The following is a 16485-nucleotide window of genomic DNA, read 5'->3' as shown; positions in this document are numbered from 1 at the left end:
CAACTGGGAAGCGGACTTCCTCAGCAGACACGATCTGCATCCGGGAGAGTGGGGACTTCATCAGGAAGTCTTTGCACAGATCGTGGGTCGGTGGGGACTGCCCCAAATAGACATGATGGCGTCCCGTCTCAACAAAAAGCTAAAGCGGTATTGCGCCAGGTCAAGGGACCCTCAGGCGGTGGTAGTCGACGCCCTGGTGACGCCTTGGGTGTTCAGGTCGGTCTATGTGTTCCCTCCTCTTCCTCTCATACCCAAGGTGTTGAGAATAATAAGACGAAGAGGAGTGAGAACAATCTTTGTTGCTCCGGATTGGCCACGAAGGACTTGGTATCCGGATCTGCAGGAGTTGCTCACAGAAGATCCGTGGCCTCTTCTTTTTCAACAGGACCTACTGCAACAGGCGCCCTGCATGTTCCAAGACTTACCGCGGCTGCGTTTGACGGCATGGCGGTTGAACGCCGCCCCTAGCAGAAAAAGGGATTCCGGAGGAGGTCATTCCTACCCTGATTAAGGCTAGGAAGGACGTGACATCGAAACATTATCACCGCATATGGAGAAAATATGTTTCTTGGTGTGTGGCCAGGAATACTCCTACGGAAGAATTCCATTTGGGCCGTTTCCTTCACTTCCTTCGAACTGGAGTGACTTTGGGCTTAAAATTAGGGTACATAAAGGTTCAAATTTCGGCTTTATCCATTTTCTTTCAAAAGGAATTGGCTTCTCTTCCTGAAGTTCAAACATTTGTGAAGGGAGTACTGCATATTCAGCCCCCGTTTGTACCTCCGGTGGCGCCTTGGGACCTTAACATGGTGTTAAGTTTCCTTAGGTCACATTGGTTTGAGCCACTCAACGCGGTGGAGTTGAAGTACCTCACTTAGAAGGTGGTCATGTTGCTGGCCTTAGCTTCAGCAAGGCGAGTTTCGGAATTGGCGGCTTTGTCACATAAAAGCCCCTATCTGGTTTTTTCATGTGGATAGGGCGGAATTGAGGACTCGTCCTTACTTCCTTCCTAAGGTGGTCTCATCTTTTCATATGAACCAACCTATTGTAGTGCCTGTGGCTACGCGTGACTTGGAGGATTCCGAGTCCCTTGATGTGGTCAGGGCTTTGAAGATTTGTGTGGCCAGTACAGCTAGGGTCAGGAAGACAGAAGCTTTGTTTGTTCTATATGCGGCCAACAAGATTGGCGCTCCTGCTTCAAAGCAGACTATTGCTATTGCATTCTACGGCAGGGTTGCCGTTGCCAAAATCGGTTAAGGCCCATTCCACTAGGAAGGTGGGCTCTTCTTGGGCGGCTGCCCGAAGGGTCTCGGCACTACAGCTGTGCCGAGCTGCTACTTGGTCGGGGTCAAACACCTTTGCAAAGTTCTATAAGTTTGATACCCTGGCTGAGGAGGACCTCCTGTTTGCTCAATCGGTGCTGCAGTCATCCGCACTCTCCCGCCCGTTTGGGAGCTTTGGTATAATCCCCATGGTCCTTACGGAGTCCCAGCATCCTCTAGGACGTTAGAGAAAATAAGATTTTAAACCTACCGGTAAATCTTTTTCTCGTAGTCCGTAGAGGATGCTGGGCACCCGTCGAAAGTGCGGACTTCTTCGGCAAAACTTGTATATAGTTACTGCTTACATAAGGGTTATGTTGTAGTTTCATCGGTTTTGGACCGAGATTATGTTGTTTTTTGGACCGAGATTATGTTGTTTGTTCATACTGTTAACTGGGTAGTTTATCAGTTATAAGTTATACGGTGTGATTGGTGTGGCTGGTATGAATCTTGCCCTTGGATTAACAAAAATCCTTTCCTCGTACTGTTCATCTCCTCTGGGCAGTTTCTCTAACTGAGGTCTGGAGGAGGGGCATAGAGGGAGGAGCCAGTGCACACCCAGAGTCAAAGTCTTTCTTAAAGTGCCCATGTCTCCTGCGGAGCCCGTCTATCCCCATGGTCCTTATGGAGTCCCAGCATCCTCTACGGACTACGAGGAAAAGATTTACCGGTAGGTTTAAAATCTTATCAGCCCTTCCCCAGGTGTACAGCCGTGCATCTGTGACTGTGTGCTAATGCCGGTATCAGCCCTTCCCCCGGTGTACAGCCGTGCATCTGTGACTGCGTGATAATGCCGGTATCAGCCCTTTCCCCGGTGTACAGCCGAGCGTCTGTGACTGTGTGCTAATGCTGGTATCAGCCCTTCCCCTGGTGTAAAGCCGTGCTGGGGAAAGGGTGACAGTAGGGAGCAGAGGGTGCTGGGAGAGGGGGTGACAGTAGGGAGCAGAGGGTGCCGGGAAGGGGGTGACAGTAGGGAGCAGAGGGTGCCGGGGAAGGGGGTGACAGTAGGGAGCAGAGGGTGCCGGGGAAGGGGGTGACAGTAGGGAGCAGAGGGTGCCGGGAAGGGGGTGACAGTAGGGAGCAGAGGGTGCCGGGGAAGGGGGTGACAGTAGGGAGCAGAGGGTGCCGGGGAAGGGGGTGACAGTAGGGAGCAGAGGGTGCCGGGGAAGGGGGTGACAGTAGGGAGCAGAGGGTGCCGGGGAAGGGGGTGACAGTAGGGAGCAGAGGGTGCCGGGGAAGGGGGTGACAGTAGGGAGCAGAGGGTGCCGGGGAAGGGGGTGACAGTAGGGAGCAGAGGGTGCCGGGGAAGGGGGTGACAGTAGGGAGCAGAGGGTGCCGGGGAAGGGGGTGACAGTAGGGAGCAGAGGGTGCCGGGGAAGGGGGTGACAGTAGGGAGCAGAGGGTGCCGGGGAAGGGGGTGACAGTAGGGAGCAGAGGGTGCCGGGGAAGGGGGTGACAGTAGGGAGCAGAGGGTGCCGGGGAAGGGGGTGACAGTAGGGAGCAGAGGGTGCCGGGGAAGGGGGTGACAGTAGGGAGCAGAGGGTGCCGGGGAAGGGGGTGACAGTAGGGAGCAGAGGGTGCCGGGGAAGGGGGTGACAGTAGGGAGCAGAGGGTGCCGGGGAAGGGGGTGACAGTAGGGAGCAGAGGGTGCCGGGGAAGGGGGTGACAGTAGGGAGCAGAGGGTGCCGGGGAAGGGGGTGACAGTAGGGAGCAGAGGGTGCCGGGGAAGGGGGTGACAGTAGGGAGCAGAGGGTGCCGGGGAAGGGGGTGACAGTAGGGAGCAGAGGGTGCCGGGGAAGGGGGTGACAGTAGGGAGCAGAGGGTGCCGGGGAAGGGGGTGACAGTAGGGAGCAGAGGGTGCCGGGGAAGGGGGTGACAGTAGGGAGCAGAGGGTGCCGGGGAAGGGGGTGACAGTAGGGAGCAGAGGGTGCCGGGGAAGGGGGTGACAGTAGGGAGCAGAGGGTGCCGGGGAAGGGGGTGACAGTAGGGAGCAGAGGGTGCCGGGGAAGGGGGTGACAGTAGGGAGCAGAGGGTGCCGGGGAAGGGGGTGACAGTAGGGAGCAGAGGGTGCCGGGGAAGGGGGTGACAGTAGGGAGCAGAGGGTGCCGGGGAAGGGGGTGACAGTAGGGAGCAGAGGGTGCCGGGGAAGGGGGTGACAGTAGGGAGCAGAGGGTGCCGGGGAAGGGGGTGACAGTAGGGAGCAGAGGGTGCCGGGGAAGGGGGTGACAGTAGGGAGCAGAGGGTGCCGGGGAAGGGGGTGACAGTAGGGAGCAGAGGGTGCCGGGGAAGGGGGTGACAGTAGGGAGCAGAGGGTGCCGGGGAAGGGGGTGACAGTAGGGAGCAGAGGGTGCCGGGGAAGGGGGTGACAGTAGGGAGCAGAGGGTGCCGGGGAAGGGGGTGACAGTAGGGAGCAGAGGGTGCCGGGGAAGGGGGTGACAGTAGGGAGCAGAGGGTGCCGGGGAAGGGGGTGACAGTAGGGAGCAGAGGGTGCCGGGGAAGGGGGTGACAGTAGGGAGCAGAGGGTGCCGGGGAAGGGGGTGACAGTAGGGAGCAGAGGGTGCCGGGGAAGGGGGTGACAGTAGGGAGCAGAGGGTGCCGGGGAAGGGGGTGACAGTAGGGAGCAGAGGGTGCCGGGGAAGGGGGTGACAGTAGGGAGCAGAGGGTGCCGGGGAAGGGGGTGACAGTAGGGAGCAGAGGGTGCCGGGGAAGGGGGTGACAGTAGGGAGCAGAGGGTGCCGGGGAAGGGGGTGACAGTAGGGAGCAGAGGGTGCCGGGGAAGGGGGTGACAGTAGGGAGCAGAGGGTGCCGGGGAAGGGGGTGACAGTAGGGAGCAGAGGGTGCCGGGGAAGAGGTGACAGTAGGGAGCAGAGGGTGCCGGGGAAGAGGTGACAGTAGGGAGCAGAGGGTGCCGGGGAAGAGGTGACAGTAGGGAGCAGAGGGTGCCGGGGAAGAGGTGACAGTAGGGAGCAGAGGGTGCCGGGGAAGAGGTGACAGTAGGGAGCAGAGGGTGCCGGGGAAGAGGTGACAGTAGGGAGCAGAGGGTGCCGGGGAAGAGGTGACAGTAGGGAGCAGAGGGTGCCGGGAAGGGGTGACAGTAGGGAGCAGAGCGGTGACAGTAGGGAGCAGAGGGTGCCAGGGAAGGGGTGACAGTGGGGAGCAGAGGGTGCCGGGGAAGGGGTGACAGTGGGGAGCAGAGGGTGCCGGGGACGGGGTGACAGTGGGGACCAGAGGGTGCCGGGGAAGGGGTGACAGTGGGGTCCAGAGGGTGCCGGGGAAGGGGTGACAGTGGGGACCAGAGGGTGCCGGGGAAGGGGTGACAGTGGGGACCAGAGGGTGCCGGGGAAGGGGTGACAGTGGGGACCAGAGGGTGCCGGGAAAGGGGTGACAGTGGGGACCAGAGGGTGCCGGGAAAGGGGTGACAGTGGGGACCAGAGGATGCTGGGAGAGGGGGTGACAGTAGGGAGCAGAGGGTGCTGGGAGAGGGGGTGACAAGTGGGGAGCCATGTGTTGTGGTTGCGTCGTTTCCCTTCGTGGAGAGGACCTTTCCCATAAGCCTCCATGTGTTGTTGCTACCATGCAGGGGTACTTACCAATAGCAGCTGGTGTAGCAGCAATCACTGCGCACGGGTAGCGCTGGGGGAGCAGAGGCTGCTGCTTGCATCGCCAGCAGCCAGTAGGAATCAGTAAGGAGAGCTGTAGGGATCAGTATACTGCCTATGAGCCATAGCTCTGGAGAGAAGCTGCTGGTGTTGCAGTGAAACTCTTCCCCCCGAGTCGCAACTCACAACAAGGAAGCAGGGCCAGTCACGTGATACGCCATGCTGTACGTGTAACCCTTTCCTTGCCTGACCCTGCCGCCGTGTAGCTACAGAGCAAGACTGTCTCATGCACGCACTGCGCGGGTCACATAAACAGGGAGCCTACCTAAATTGCTACTGCTGGAGACTTGGTGTTGGGGCGGGGCCTAATTACATTTGACCAATGAAATGCCTTCTCCACTTCCCGCGCTAAAACTCAACTTCTGGTAACCGAAAACAAGGTATCAATCCGCGGAGTGCGCATCACCGCGGCAAATAATCCCCTGTCGTGTTCCCACTGAGTCTGCCGCTTCCCGCCACGATATGTTAAGTACGGTGCGTCACGCCGGGCTGGAGACAGGGATCGGTACTCTACAGGCCTAGTCTGCGTGTCCCTGGCGGACTGGGTCCCCTGTTCAGCCCGAGGGCGGAGTGATCTGGCGGCGGTGTGCTGAGGCTGTGACCGAGAGCGAGGGGGAGGTTGTGGCGCCAGAATTTGGAAGTGTTCGCGGTAAGATCGCAGCTGGGAGAAGCGGCCGCGGATATGGTGCAGCTACGGACTCGGAGCTCGGCCGGAGCCAGGAGCGTTCCCGAGCCGGATAGCCTGCTAGACTCCAGCACCGAGAACCCCAGAAGCCCTCGGGCCAAATACACCCGGAGACTCCGCTCAGGAGACGGTGGGGAGGAACAGGAGAGCGAGTGGCGCCCTGGGGTGAGTATCACCTGCCTGGGAGACAGGTGGGAGGGATTGGGGTCCATCTGCTTATATAGGGCGCACTGATTATGTACCTGGTAAACCAGGGACCTGTTGCAGCAGTGTGCACATTACCAATGACTTCATATACTGCTCACTATGTGTGTGCTACCTATATATCCCCCCCAGCTGTGTGCTGTGCCTCCCCCCCCAGCTGTGTGCTGTGCCTCCCCCCCCAGCTGTGTGCTGTGCCTCCCCCCCCCCAGCTGTGTGCTGTGCCTCCCCCCCCAGCTGTGTGCTGTGCCTCCCCCCCAGCTGTGTGCTGTGCCTCCCCCCCAGCTGTGTGCTGTGCCTCCCCCCCAGCTGTGTGCTGTGCCTCCCCCCCAGCTGTGTGCTGTGCCTCCCCCCCAGCTGTGTGCTGTGCCTCCCCCCCAGCTGTGTGCTGTGCCTCCCCCCCAGCTGTGTGCTGTGCCTCCCCCCCAGCTGTGTGCTGTGCCTCCCCCCCCCCCCAGCTGTGTGCTGTGCCTCCCCCCCCCAGCTGTGTGCTGTGCCTCCCCCCCCCAGCTGTGTGCTGTGCCTCCCCCCCCAGCTGTGTGCTGTGCCTCCCCCCCCAGCTGTGTGCTGTGCCTCCCCCCCCCAGCTGTGTGCTGTGCCTCCCCCCCCCAGCTGTGTGCTGTGCCTCCCCCCCCAGCTGTGTGCTGTGCCTCCCCCCCCCAGCTGTGTGCTGTGCCTCCCCCCCCCAGCTGTGTGCTGTGCCTCCCCCCCCCAGCTGTGTGCTGTGCCTCCCCCCCCCAGCTGTGTGCTGTGCCTCCCCCCCCCCCCAGCTGTGTGCTGTGCCTCCCCCCCCCCAGCTGTGTGCTGTGCCTCCCCCCCCCCCAGCTGTGTGCTGTGCCTCCCCCCCCCCAGCTGTGTGCTGTGCCTCCCCCCCCCCAGCTGTGTGCTGTGCCTCCCCCCCAGCTGTGTGCTGTGCCTCCCCCCCAGCTGTGTGCTGTGCCTCCCCCCCAGCTGTGTGCTGTGCCTCCCCCCCCCCAGCTGTGTGCTGTGCCTCCCCCCCCCAGCTGTGTGCTGTGCCTCCCCCCCCCAGCTGTGTGCTGTGCCTCCCCCCCCAGCTGTGTGCTGTGCCTCCCCCCCAGCTGTGTGCTGTGCCTCCCCCCCCCAGCTGTGTGCTGTGCCTCCCCCCCCCCAGCTGTGTGCTGTGCCTCCCCCCCCAGCTGTGTGCTGTGCCTCCCCCCCCAGCTGTGTGCTGTGCCTCCCCCCCCCAGCTGTGTGCTGTGCCTCCCCCCCCCAGCTGTGTGCTGTGCCTCCCCCCCCCCAGCTGTGTGCTGTGCCTCCCCCCCCCCAGCTGTGTGCTGTGCCTCCCCCCCCCCAGCTGTGTGCTGTGCCTCCCCCCCCCAGCTGTGTGCTGTGCCTCCCCCCCCCAGCTGTGTGCTGTGCCTCCCCCCCCAGCTGTGTGCTGTGCCTCCCCCCCCAGCTGTGTGCTGTGCCTCCCCCCCCAGCTGTGTGCTGTGCCTCCCCCCCCCAGCTGTGTGCTGTGCCTCCCCCCCCCCAGCTGTGTGCTGTGCCTCCCCCCCCCCCAGCTGTGTGCTGTGCCTCCCCCCCCCCAGCTGTGTGCTGTGCCTCCCCCCCCCCCAGCTGTGTGCTGTGCCTCCCCCCCCCCCCAGCTGTGTGCTGTGCCTCCCCCCCCCCCAGCTGTGTGCTGTGCCTCCCCCCCCCCAGCTGTGTGCTGTGCCTCCCCCCCCCCCAGCTGTGTGCTGTGCCTCCCCCCCCCAGCTGTGTGCTGTGCCTCCCCCCCCCAGCTGTGTGCTGTGCCTCCCCCCCCCCCAGCTGTGTGCTGTGCCTCCCCCCCCCCCAGCTGTGTGCTGTGCCTCCCCCCCCCCAGCTGTGTGCTGTGCCTCCCCCCCCCCCAGCTGTGTGCTGTGCCTCCCCCCCCCAGCTGTGTGCTGTGCCTCCCCCCCCCAGCTGTGTGCTGTGCCTCCCCCCCCCAGCTGTGTGCTGTGCCTCCCCCCCCCCCAGCTGTGTGCTGTGCCTCCCCCCCCCCCAGCTGTGTGCTGTGCCTCCCCCCCCCCAGCTGTGTGCTGTGCCTCTCCCCCCAGCTGTCTGCTGTGCCTCTCCCCCCAGCTGTGTGCTGTGCCTCCCCCCCCAGCTGTGTGCTGTACCTATGGTTCCCCCCCCAGCTGTGTGCTGTGCCTCCCCCCCCCCCCCCAGCTGTGTGCTGTGCCTCCCCCCCCCCCCAGCTGTGTGCTGTGCCTCCCCCCCCCCCCCAGCTGTGTGCTGTGCCTCTCCCCCCAGCTGTGTGCTGTGCCTCCCCCCCCAGCTGTGTGCTGTGCCTATGGTTCCCCCCCCAGCTGTGTGCTGTGCCTATGGTTCCCCCCCCCAGCTGTGTGCTGTGCCTATGGTTCCCCCCCCAGCTGTGTGCTGTACCTATGGTTCCCCCCCCCAGCTGTGTGCTGTACCTATGGTTCCCCCCCCCCCAGCTGTGTGCTGTACCTATGGTTCCCCCCCCCCAGCTGTGTGCTGTACCTATGGTCCCCCCCCCCCCCCCCAGCTGTGTGCTGTACCTATGGTCCCCCCCCCCCCCCCCCAGCTGTGTGCTGTACCTATGGTCCCCCCCCCCCCAGCTGTGTGCTGTACCTATGGTCCCCCCCCCCCCAGCTGTGTGCTGTACCTATGGTCCCCCCCCCCCCCAGCTGTGTGCTGTACCTATGGTCCCCCCCCCCCCAGCTGTGTGCTGTACCTATGGTTCCCCCCCCCCCAGCTGTGTGCTGTACCTATGGTTCCCCCCCCCCAGCTGTGTGCTGTACCTATGGTTCCCCCCCCCCAGCTGTGTGCTGTACCTATGGTTCCCCCCCCCAGCTGTGTGCTGTACCTATGGTTCCCCCCCCCCCCCAGCTGTGTGCTGTACCCCCCCCCAGCTGTGTGCTGTACCCCCCCCCCCAGCTGTGTGCTGTACCTATGGTCCCCCCCCCCCAGCTGTGTGCTGTGCCTATGGTTCCCCCCCCCCCCCGCCAGCTGTCCCTGTGCCGCCTCCCCCCCCCCCCGCCAGCTGTCCCTGTGCCGCCTCCCCCCCCCGCCAGCTGTCCCTGTGCCGCCTCCCCCCCCCCCCCCGCCAGCTGTCCCTGTGCCTCCCCCCCCCCCCCCGCCAGCTGTCCCTGTGCCTCCCCCCCCCGCCAGCTGTCCCTGTGCCTCCCCCCCCCCGCCAGCTGTCCCTGTGCCGCCTCCCCCCCCCCCCCGCCAGCTGTCCCTGTGCCTCCCCCCCCCCCCCCCCCCCGCCAGCTGTCCCTGTGCCTCCCCCCCCCCCCCCCCCCGCCAGCTGTCCCTGTGCCTCCCCCCCCCCCCCCGCCAGCTGTCCCTGTGCCTCCCCCCCCCCGCCAGCTGTCCCTGTGCCTCCCCCCCCCCGCCAGCTGTCCCTGTGCCTCTCCCCCCCCAAACTGTGTGCTGTCCCTGTGCCGCCTCCCTCCCCCCCCCCCCCCCCAGCTGTGTGCTGTCCCTGTGCCGCCTCCCTCCCCCCCAGCTGTGTGCTGTCCCTGTGCCGCCTCCCCCCCCCCCCCCCCAGCTGTGTGCTGTCCCTGTGCCGCCTCCCTCCCCCCCCAGCTGTGTGCTGTCCCTGTGCCGCCTCCGCCCCCTTAGTGCATAAGTCATTTTGATTTAAGCAACTGTGCTCAGCCATGGATATCCTTAAAACCTGGACCAATGGAGTGCCTTGAGTGCATTTTGGAACACTGTTTTAACCGTGTCAGACCCCGTTTCCACTGCAGTCTCGATTCGGGTCACCTGTTTACATTGCGTTGTAACCTGGGTCGTTCCTGTGACCAACTCTACTTGTTACCCTTGTTAGATTCCTGGGTCACTTGACCTGGTTTATTTTTTTGGGACTCTTTTCCACTGAGCCACGACCTGGTAATAACCCGGGTTATACCCCTCTCAATGCCAATGCCGGATCCCACCCGAGAATTGGAAACGGGTCCTTCCTGGGTGGGACCCAGCATTGGCAGCTGCTGCAGGCTTCCCTGACCCGGCAATATGCCGGGCGGGTTGCCATAGCGGGGGTGGCGCTGGGAGATGAGATCATCTCCGCGCCGCCTCTTCCTGCTGTAGTAAACGGGTCCTGGACCGCAACGACCCGGGAGCCCGTTTACGCAGCCACTGATCCGGTATTCAACCCGGGTATAATACTGCTTTATTCCCGGATTGAATTGCCTGGTCAGGCGACCCGCGATTTCGGCTGTGCCCCTTTCACACCGCACGCCGACTCGGCAATATGCCGGTTCAATACCGGGTTATTTGTGCGGTGTGAAAGGGGTATAATTTTGTCAGTGGAAAAGTGGCATTATAATTGTCACTAAGAGTTATAGTTTTCCATTATCTAAATGATATGGTGTGTGTAGAATGTTTTCATAGTAGAAGACACAGTAATGTTGACAGATTTTATTTCTTCAAGTGAGCTGAATAAAGCGGTCTGTGTATAAAATGGTTTGCCAAAACTTAATGGCAGATTTACAGTTTGATATTTATAAACTAATGGCGTAACAAAAGCTGGTAGGTACATCCCTATTACCAGGCCGTATTTGGGATAGAAGGATGTTGTGCTATGTTGGTTTTGCATATATATATATATATATATATATATATATATATATATATATATATATATATATATATATATATATATATATATATATATATATATATATATATATATATACACACATACACACATACACACACACACACACACACACACACATATATATATCCCTTTTTTTTGGCCATTATTGCCTATAATTTTTTCTTCTACATCTGCTGATACAGCATGCTTACACTTGTCTGAATGTTTCACAGCCCAAATTAAAGTAATTCCTTCATCTTTCTTTAGGAGCATTGCCATGAAAATGAATGTGCTACAGAGGAGACGGCTTTGAAACTTATCATTTTTCTTGAAAACGTTTCTATAAAAAAAACATTTGTTCTACAAAGATATAGGTGCAGCTTTTCTTGCCATTGGTTATAGCAGTGATGGGGTTTCTGAACCTTTAAATGTGGCCCCCAGTTCCTCTCTGTGGTGTTGGTGCATTTGTTGTTACTTGCAACATTTGTTGAGTATGGCTACTAATGTTTTTTCTCTGAGTGTCTCCTTTGATTAAATGTTTTTTCTCTAACGTCCTAGTGGATGCTGGGGACTCCGTAAGGACCATGGGGAATAGCGGGCTCCGCAGGAGACTGGGCACTCTAAAGAAAGATTTAGTACTATCTGGTGTGCACTGGCTCCTCCCTCTATGCCCCTCCTCCAGACCTCAGTTAGAATCTGTGCCCGGCCAGAGCTGGGTGCTCCTAGTGGGCTCTCCTGAGCTTGCTAGAAAAGAAAGTATTTTGTCAGGTTTTTTATTTTCAGAGAGCTTCTGCTGGCAACAGACTCTCTGCTATGAGGGACTGAGGGGAGAGAAGCAAACCTACTCACGGCAGCTAGGTAGCGCTTCTTAGGGTACTGGACACCATTAGCTCCAGAGGGATCGAACACCGGTACCTAACCTTGATCGTCCGTTCCCGGATCCGCGCCGCCGTCCCCCTCGCAGAGCCAGAAGAACAGAAGCATGAAGACATCGAAATCGGCGGCTGAAGACTCCTGTCTTCACTTAAGGTAGCGCACAGCACTGCAGCTGTGCGCCATTGCTCCCACAGCACACCGCACACTCCGGTCACTGTAGGGTGCAGGGCGCAGGGGGGGCGCCCTGGGCAGCAATTAATTACCTTTTTGGCAAAAATAGACATATATACAGTCTGGGACTGTATATATGCCCGAGCCCCCGCCATTTTTTACACATTAAAGCGGGACAGAAGCCCGCCGCTGAGGGGGCGGGGCCTTCTTCCTCAGCACACCAGTGCCATTTTCTCTTCACAGCTCTGCTGGAAGGACGCTCCCCAGGCTCTCCCCTGCAGTATACAGGTGCACTAGAGGGTAAAAAAAAGAGAGGGGGGGGCACATAAATTTAGGCGCAGAGATATATTTAACAGCCGCTACGGGGTAAACACTAAGGTACAGTGTAATCCCTGGGTTATATAGCGCTGGGGTGGGTGCTGGCATACTCTCTCTCTGTCTCCCCAAAAGCCTTTCTGGGGTCCTGTCCTCAGTCAGAGCATTCCCTGTGTGTGTGCTGTGTGTCGGTACGCCTGTGTCGACATGTTTGATGAGGAAGGATACGTGGAGGCAGAACAAGTGCAGCTGAGTGTGGTGTCGCCGCCGACGGTGCCGACACCTGATTGGATGGATATGTGGAAGGTGTTTTCTCTATCGTCCTAAGTGGATGCTGGGGTTCCTGAAAGGACCATGGGGAATAGCGGCTCCGCAGGAGACAGGGCACAAAAGTAAAGCTTTTACAGGTCAGGTGGTGTGTACTGGCTCCTCCCCCTATGACCCTCCTCCAGACTCCAGTTAGATTTTTGTGCCCGGCCGAGAAGGGTGCAATTCTAGGTGGCTCTCATAAAGAGCTGCTTAGAGAGTTTAGCTTAGGTTTTTTTATTTTACAGTGATTCCTGCTGGCAACAGGATCACTGCAACGAGGGACAGAGGGGAGAAGAAGTGAACTCACCTGCGTGCAGGATGGATTGGCTTCTTGGCTACTGGACATGAAGCTCCAGAGGGACGATCACAGGTACAGCCTGGATGGTCACCGGAGCCACGCCGCCGGCCCCCTCACAGATGCTGAAGCAAGAAGAGGTCCAGAATCGGCGGCTGAAGACTCCTGCAGTCTTCTTAAGGTAGCGCACAGCACTGCAGCTGTGCGCCATTTTCCTCTCAGCACACTTCACACGGCAGTCACTGAGGGTGCAGGGCGCTGGGAGGGGGGCGCCCTGGGAGGCAAATGAAAACCTTTAAAAAGGCTAAAAATACCTCACATATAGCCCCAGAGGCTATATGGAGATATTTACCCCTGCCTAAATGTACTAAATAGCGGGAGACGAGCCCGCCGGAAAAGGGGCGGGGCCTATCTCCTCAGCACACGGCGCCATTTTCTGTCACAGATCCGCTGGTCAGGAAGGCTCCCAGGTCTCTCCCCTGCACTGCACTACAGAAACAGGGTATAACAGAGAGGGGGGGCAAAATAAATGGCAATATATCAATATAAAAGCAGCTATAAGGGAGCACTTAATCATAAGGCTATCCCTGTCATATATAGCGCTTTTTGGTGTGTGCTGGCAGACTCTCCCTCTGTCTCCCCAAAGGGCTAGTGGGTCCTGTCTTCGTATAGAGCATTCCCTGTGTGTCTGCTGTGTGTCGGTACGTGTGTGTCGACATGTATGAGGACGTTATTGGTGTGGAGGCGGAGCAATTGCCAAATATGAGGATGTCACCTCCTAGGGGGTCGACACCAGAATGGATGCCTTTATTTGTGGAATTACGGGATAGCGTCAACTCGCTTAAGCAGTCGTTTGCCGACATGAGGCGGCCGGACACTCAATTAGTGCCTGTCCAGGCGCCTCAAACACCGTCAGGGGCTGTAAAACGCCCCTTGCCTCAGTCGGTCGACACAGACCCAGACACAGGCACTGATTCCGGTGGTGAAGGTGACGAATCAACCGTATTTTCCAGTAGGGCCACACGTTATATGATTTTGGCAATAAAGGAGATGTTACATTTAGCTGATACTACAGGTACCACTAAACAGGGTATTATGTGGGGTGTGAAAAAACTACCAGTAGTTTTTACCGAATCAGAAGAATTAAATGACGTGTGTGATGAAGCGTGGGGTGCCCCGATAAAAAACTGCTAATTTCAAAGAAGTTATTGGCTTTATACCCTTTCCCGCCAGAGGTTAGGGAGCGCTGGGAAACACCTCCTAGGGTGGACAAAGCGCTAACACGCTTATCAAAACAAGTGGCGTTACCCTCTCCTGAGACGGCCGCACTTAAAGATCCATCAGATAGGAGGATGGAAAATATCCAAAAAGGTATATACACACATGCAGGTGTTATACTACGACCAGCTATTGCGACTGCCTGGATGTGCAGTGCTGGGGTAGTTTGGTCAGAGTCCCTGATCGAAAATATTGATACCCTGGACGGGGACAATATTTTACTGTCGTTAGAACAAATAAAGGATGCATTTCTTTATATGCGTGATGCACAGAGAGATATCTGCACACTGGCATCACGGGTAAGTGCTATGTCCATTTCGGCCAGAAGAGCTTTATGGACACGACAGTGGACAGGCGATGCGTAGAGGAGTTATTTGGGGTCGGTCTATCGGATTTGGTGGCCACGGCTACGGCCGGGAAATCCACCTTTCTACCTCAAGTCACTCCCCAACAGAAAAAGGCACCGACTTTTCAACCGCAGCCTTTTCGTTCCTTTAAAAATAAGAGAGCAAAGGGCTATTCATATCTGCCACGAGGCAGAGGACGAGGGAAGAGACAGCAACAGGCAGCTCCTTCCCAGGAACAGAAGCCCTCCCCGGCTTCTACAAAAGCCTCAGCATGACGCTGGGGCTTCGCAAGCGGACTTGGGGGCGGTAGGCGGTCGTCTCAAAAATTACAGCGCGCAGTGGGCTCACTCGCAGGTAAATCCCTGGATCCTGCAGATAATATCTCAGGGGTACAGGTTGAAATTAGAGACAGAGCCACCTCGCCGTTTCCTGAAGTCGGCTTTACCAACGTCCCCCTCAGAAAGGGAGACGGTTTTGGAAGCCATTCACAAGCTGTATTCTCAGCAGGTGATAGTCAAGGTACCTCTTCTACAACAAGGGAAGGGGTATTATTCCACTCTTTTTGTGGTACCGAAGCCGGATGGCTCGGTACGGCCTATTCTAAATCTGAAGTCCTTGAACCTGTACATAAAGAAGTTCAAGTTCAAGATGGAGTCACTCAGAGCAGTGATAGCGAACCTGGAAGAAGGGGACTTTATGGTATCCTTGGACATCAAGGATGCGTATCTCCACGTTCCAATTACCCCTCACACCAGGGGTACCTCAGGTTCGTTGTACAAAACTGTCACTATCAGTTTCAGACGCTGCCGTTTGGTTTGTCCACGGCACCTCGGGTCTTTACAAAGGTAATGGCCGAGATAATATTTCTTCTTCGAAGAAAAGGCGTATTAATTATCCCATACTTGGACGATCTCCTATTAAGGACAAGGTCCAGAGAACAGCTAGAGATGGGTTTAGCACTATCTCAAGAGGTGCTAAAGCAGCACGGATGGATTCTGAATATTCCAAAATCCCAATTAATGCCGACAACTCGTCTGATGTTCCTGGGGATGATTCTGGACACAGTTCAGAAAAAGGTTTTTCTTCCCGAAGAAAAAGCCAAGGAGTTATCTGACCTGGTCAGGAACCTCCTAAAACCAGGAAAGGTGTCTGTACATCAATGCACAAGAGTCCTGGGAAAAAAAAAAAAAAAAAAAAAAAAATGGTGGCTTCTTACGAAGCAATCCCTTTCGGCAGATTCCATGCAAAGGGATCTGTTGGACAAATGGTCAGGGTCGCATCTTCAGATGCACCTGCGGATAACCCTGTCGCCGAGGACAAGGGTATCCCTTCTGTGGTGGTTGCAGGAGGCTCATCTATTGGAGGGCCGCAGATTCGGCATGCAGGATTGGATCCTGGTGACCACGGATGCCAGCCTGAGAGGCTGGGGAGCAGTCACACAGGGAAGAAATTTCCAGGGAGTGTGGTCGAGCCTGAAAAAGTCTCTTCACATAAGCATTCTGGAACTAAGAGCAATCTACAATGCTCTAAGCCAGGCGGAACCTCTGCTTCAAGGAAGACCGGTGTTGATCCAGTCGGACAACATCACGGCAGTCGCCCATGTAAACAGACAGGGCGGCACAAGAAACAGAATGGCAGAGGCTGCCAGGATCCTTCGCTGGGCGGAGAATCACGTGATAGCACTGTCAGCAGTATTCATCCCGGGCGTGGACAACTGGGAAGCAGACTTCCTCAGCAGACACGACCTTCACCCGGGAGAGTGGGTACTTCATCCAGAAGTTTTCCACATGCTATTAAACCGTTGGGTAAAACCAATGGTGGACATGATGGCGTCTTGCCTCAACAAGACACTGGACAGTTATTGCGCCAGGTCAAGAGATCCGCAGGCAATAGCTGTGGACGCGTTGGTAACACTTTGGGTGTACCAGTCCGTATATGTGTTTCCTCCTCTGCCTCTCATACCAAAGGTATTGAGGATTATACGGCAAAGAGGAGTAAGACTAGTGGCTCCGGATTGGCCAAGAAGGACTTGGTACCCGGAACTTCAAGAGATGGTCACGGACGATCCGTGGCCTCTACTTCTGAGAAGGGACCTGCTTCAGCAGGGTCCTTGTCTTTTTCAAGACTTACCGCGGCTGCGTTTGACGGCATGGCGTTTGAATGCCAGATCCTAAAAGGAAAAGGCATTCCAGAAGAAGTCATTCCTACCTTGATAAAGGCAAGGAAGGAAGTCACCGCGAAGCATTATCGCCGTATTTGGCGAAAATATGTTGCGTGGTGCGAGCAGCGGAGTGCTCCGATGGAGGAATTTCAACTGGGTCGTTTTCCTACATTTCCTGCAATCAGGATTGTCTATGGGTCTCAAATTGGGATCTATTAAGGTTCAAATTTCGGCCCTATAAATATTCTTCCAAAAAGAATTGGCCTCAGTCCCTGAGGTCCAGATTTTTATCAAAGGAGTACTGCATATACAGC

General features: G+C 57.5%; 2 protein-coding genes across 6 annotated transcripts in view; one reads left to right on the top strand and one right to left on the bottom strand.

The window, feature by feature from the left end:
- NTAQ1 (N-terminal glutamine amidase 1) overlaps window positions 1-5269 on the bottom strand; it is a 159843-nt gene extending 154574 nt beyond the window's left edge. For all 5 annotated transcript variants that reach the window (XM_063924389.1, XM_063924393.1, XM_063924391.1 and 2 more), the window contains exon 1: window positions 4913-5269. In XM_063924389.1, the coding sequence (XP_063780459.1) occupies window positions 4913-4983 (71 nt within the window). In that variant the 5' untranslated portion in view covers window positions 4984-5269. The remainder of the gene's footprint in view (window positions 1-4912) is intronic.
- Window positions 5270-5472: 203 nt separating this feature from the next.
- Window positions 5473-16485, top strand: part of ATAD2 (ATPase family AAA domain containing 2) — a 113184-nt gene continuing 102171 nt past the window's right edge. The window contains exon 1 of the mRNA XM_063924386.1: window positions 5473-5831. Coding sequence (XP_063780456.1) covers window positions 5664-5831 — 168 coding nt within the window. The 5' untranslated portion in view covers window positions 5473-5663. The remainder of the gene's footprint in view (window positions 5832-16485) is intronic.

The sequence above is a fragment of the Pseudophryne corroboree genome, chromosome 5 (genome assembly GCF_028390025.1).
Source record: "Pseudophryne corroboree isolate aPseCor3 chromosome 5, aPseCor3.hap2, whole genome shotgun sequence".
Lineage (NCBI taxonomy): Eukaryota > Metazoa > Chordata > Amphibia > Anura > Myobatrachidae > Pseudophryne > Pseudophryne corroboree.
This window is presented reverse-complemented; position numbering and strand designations above follow the sequence as displayed.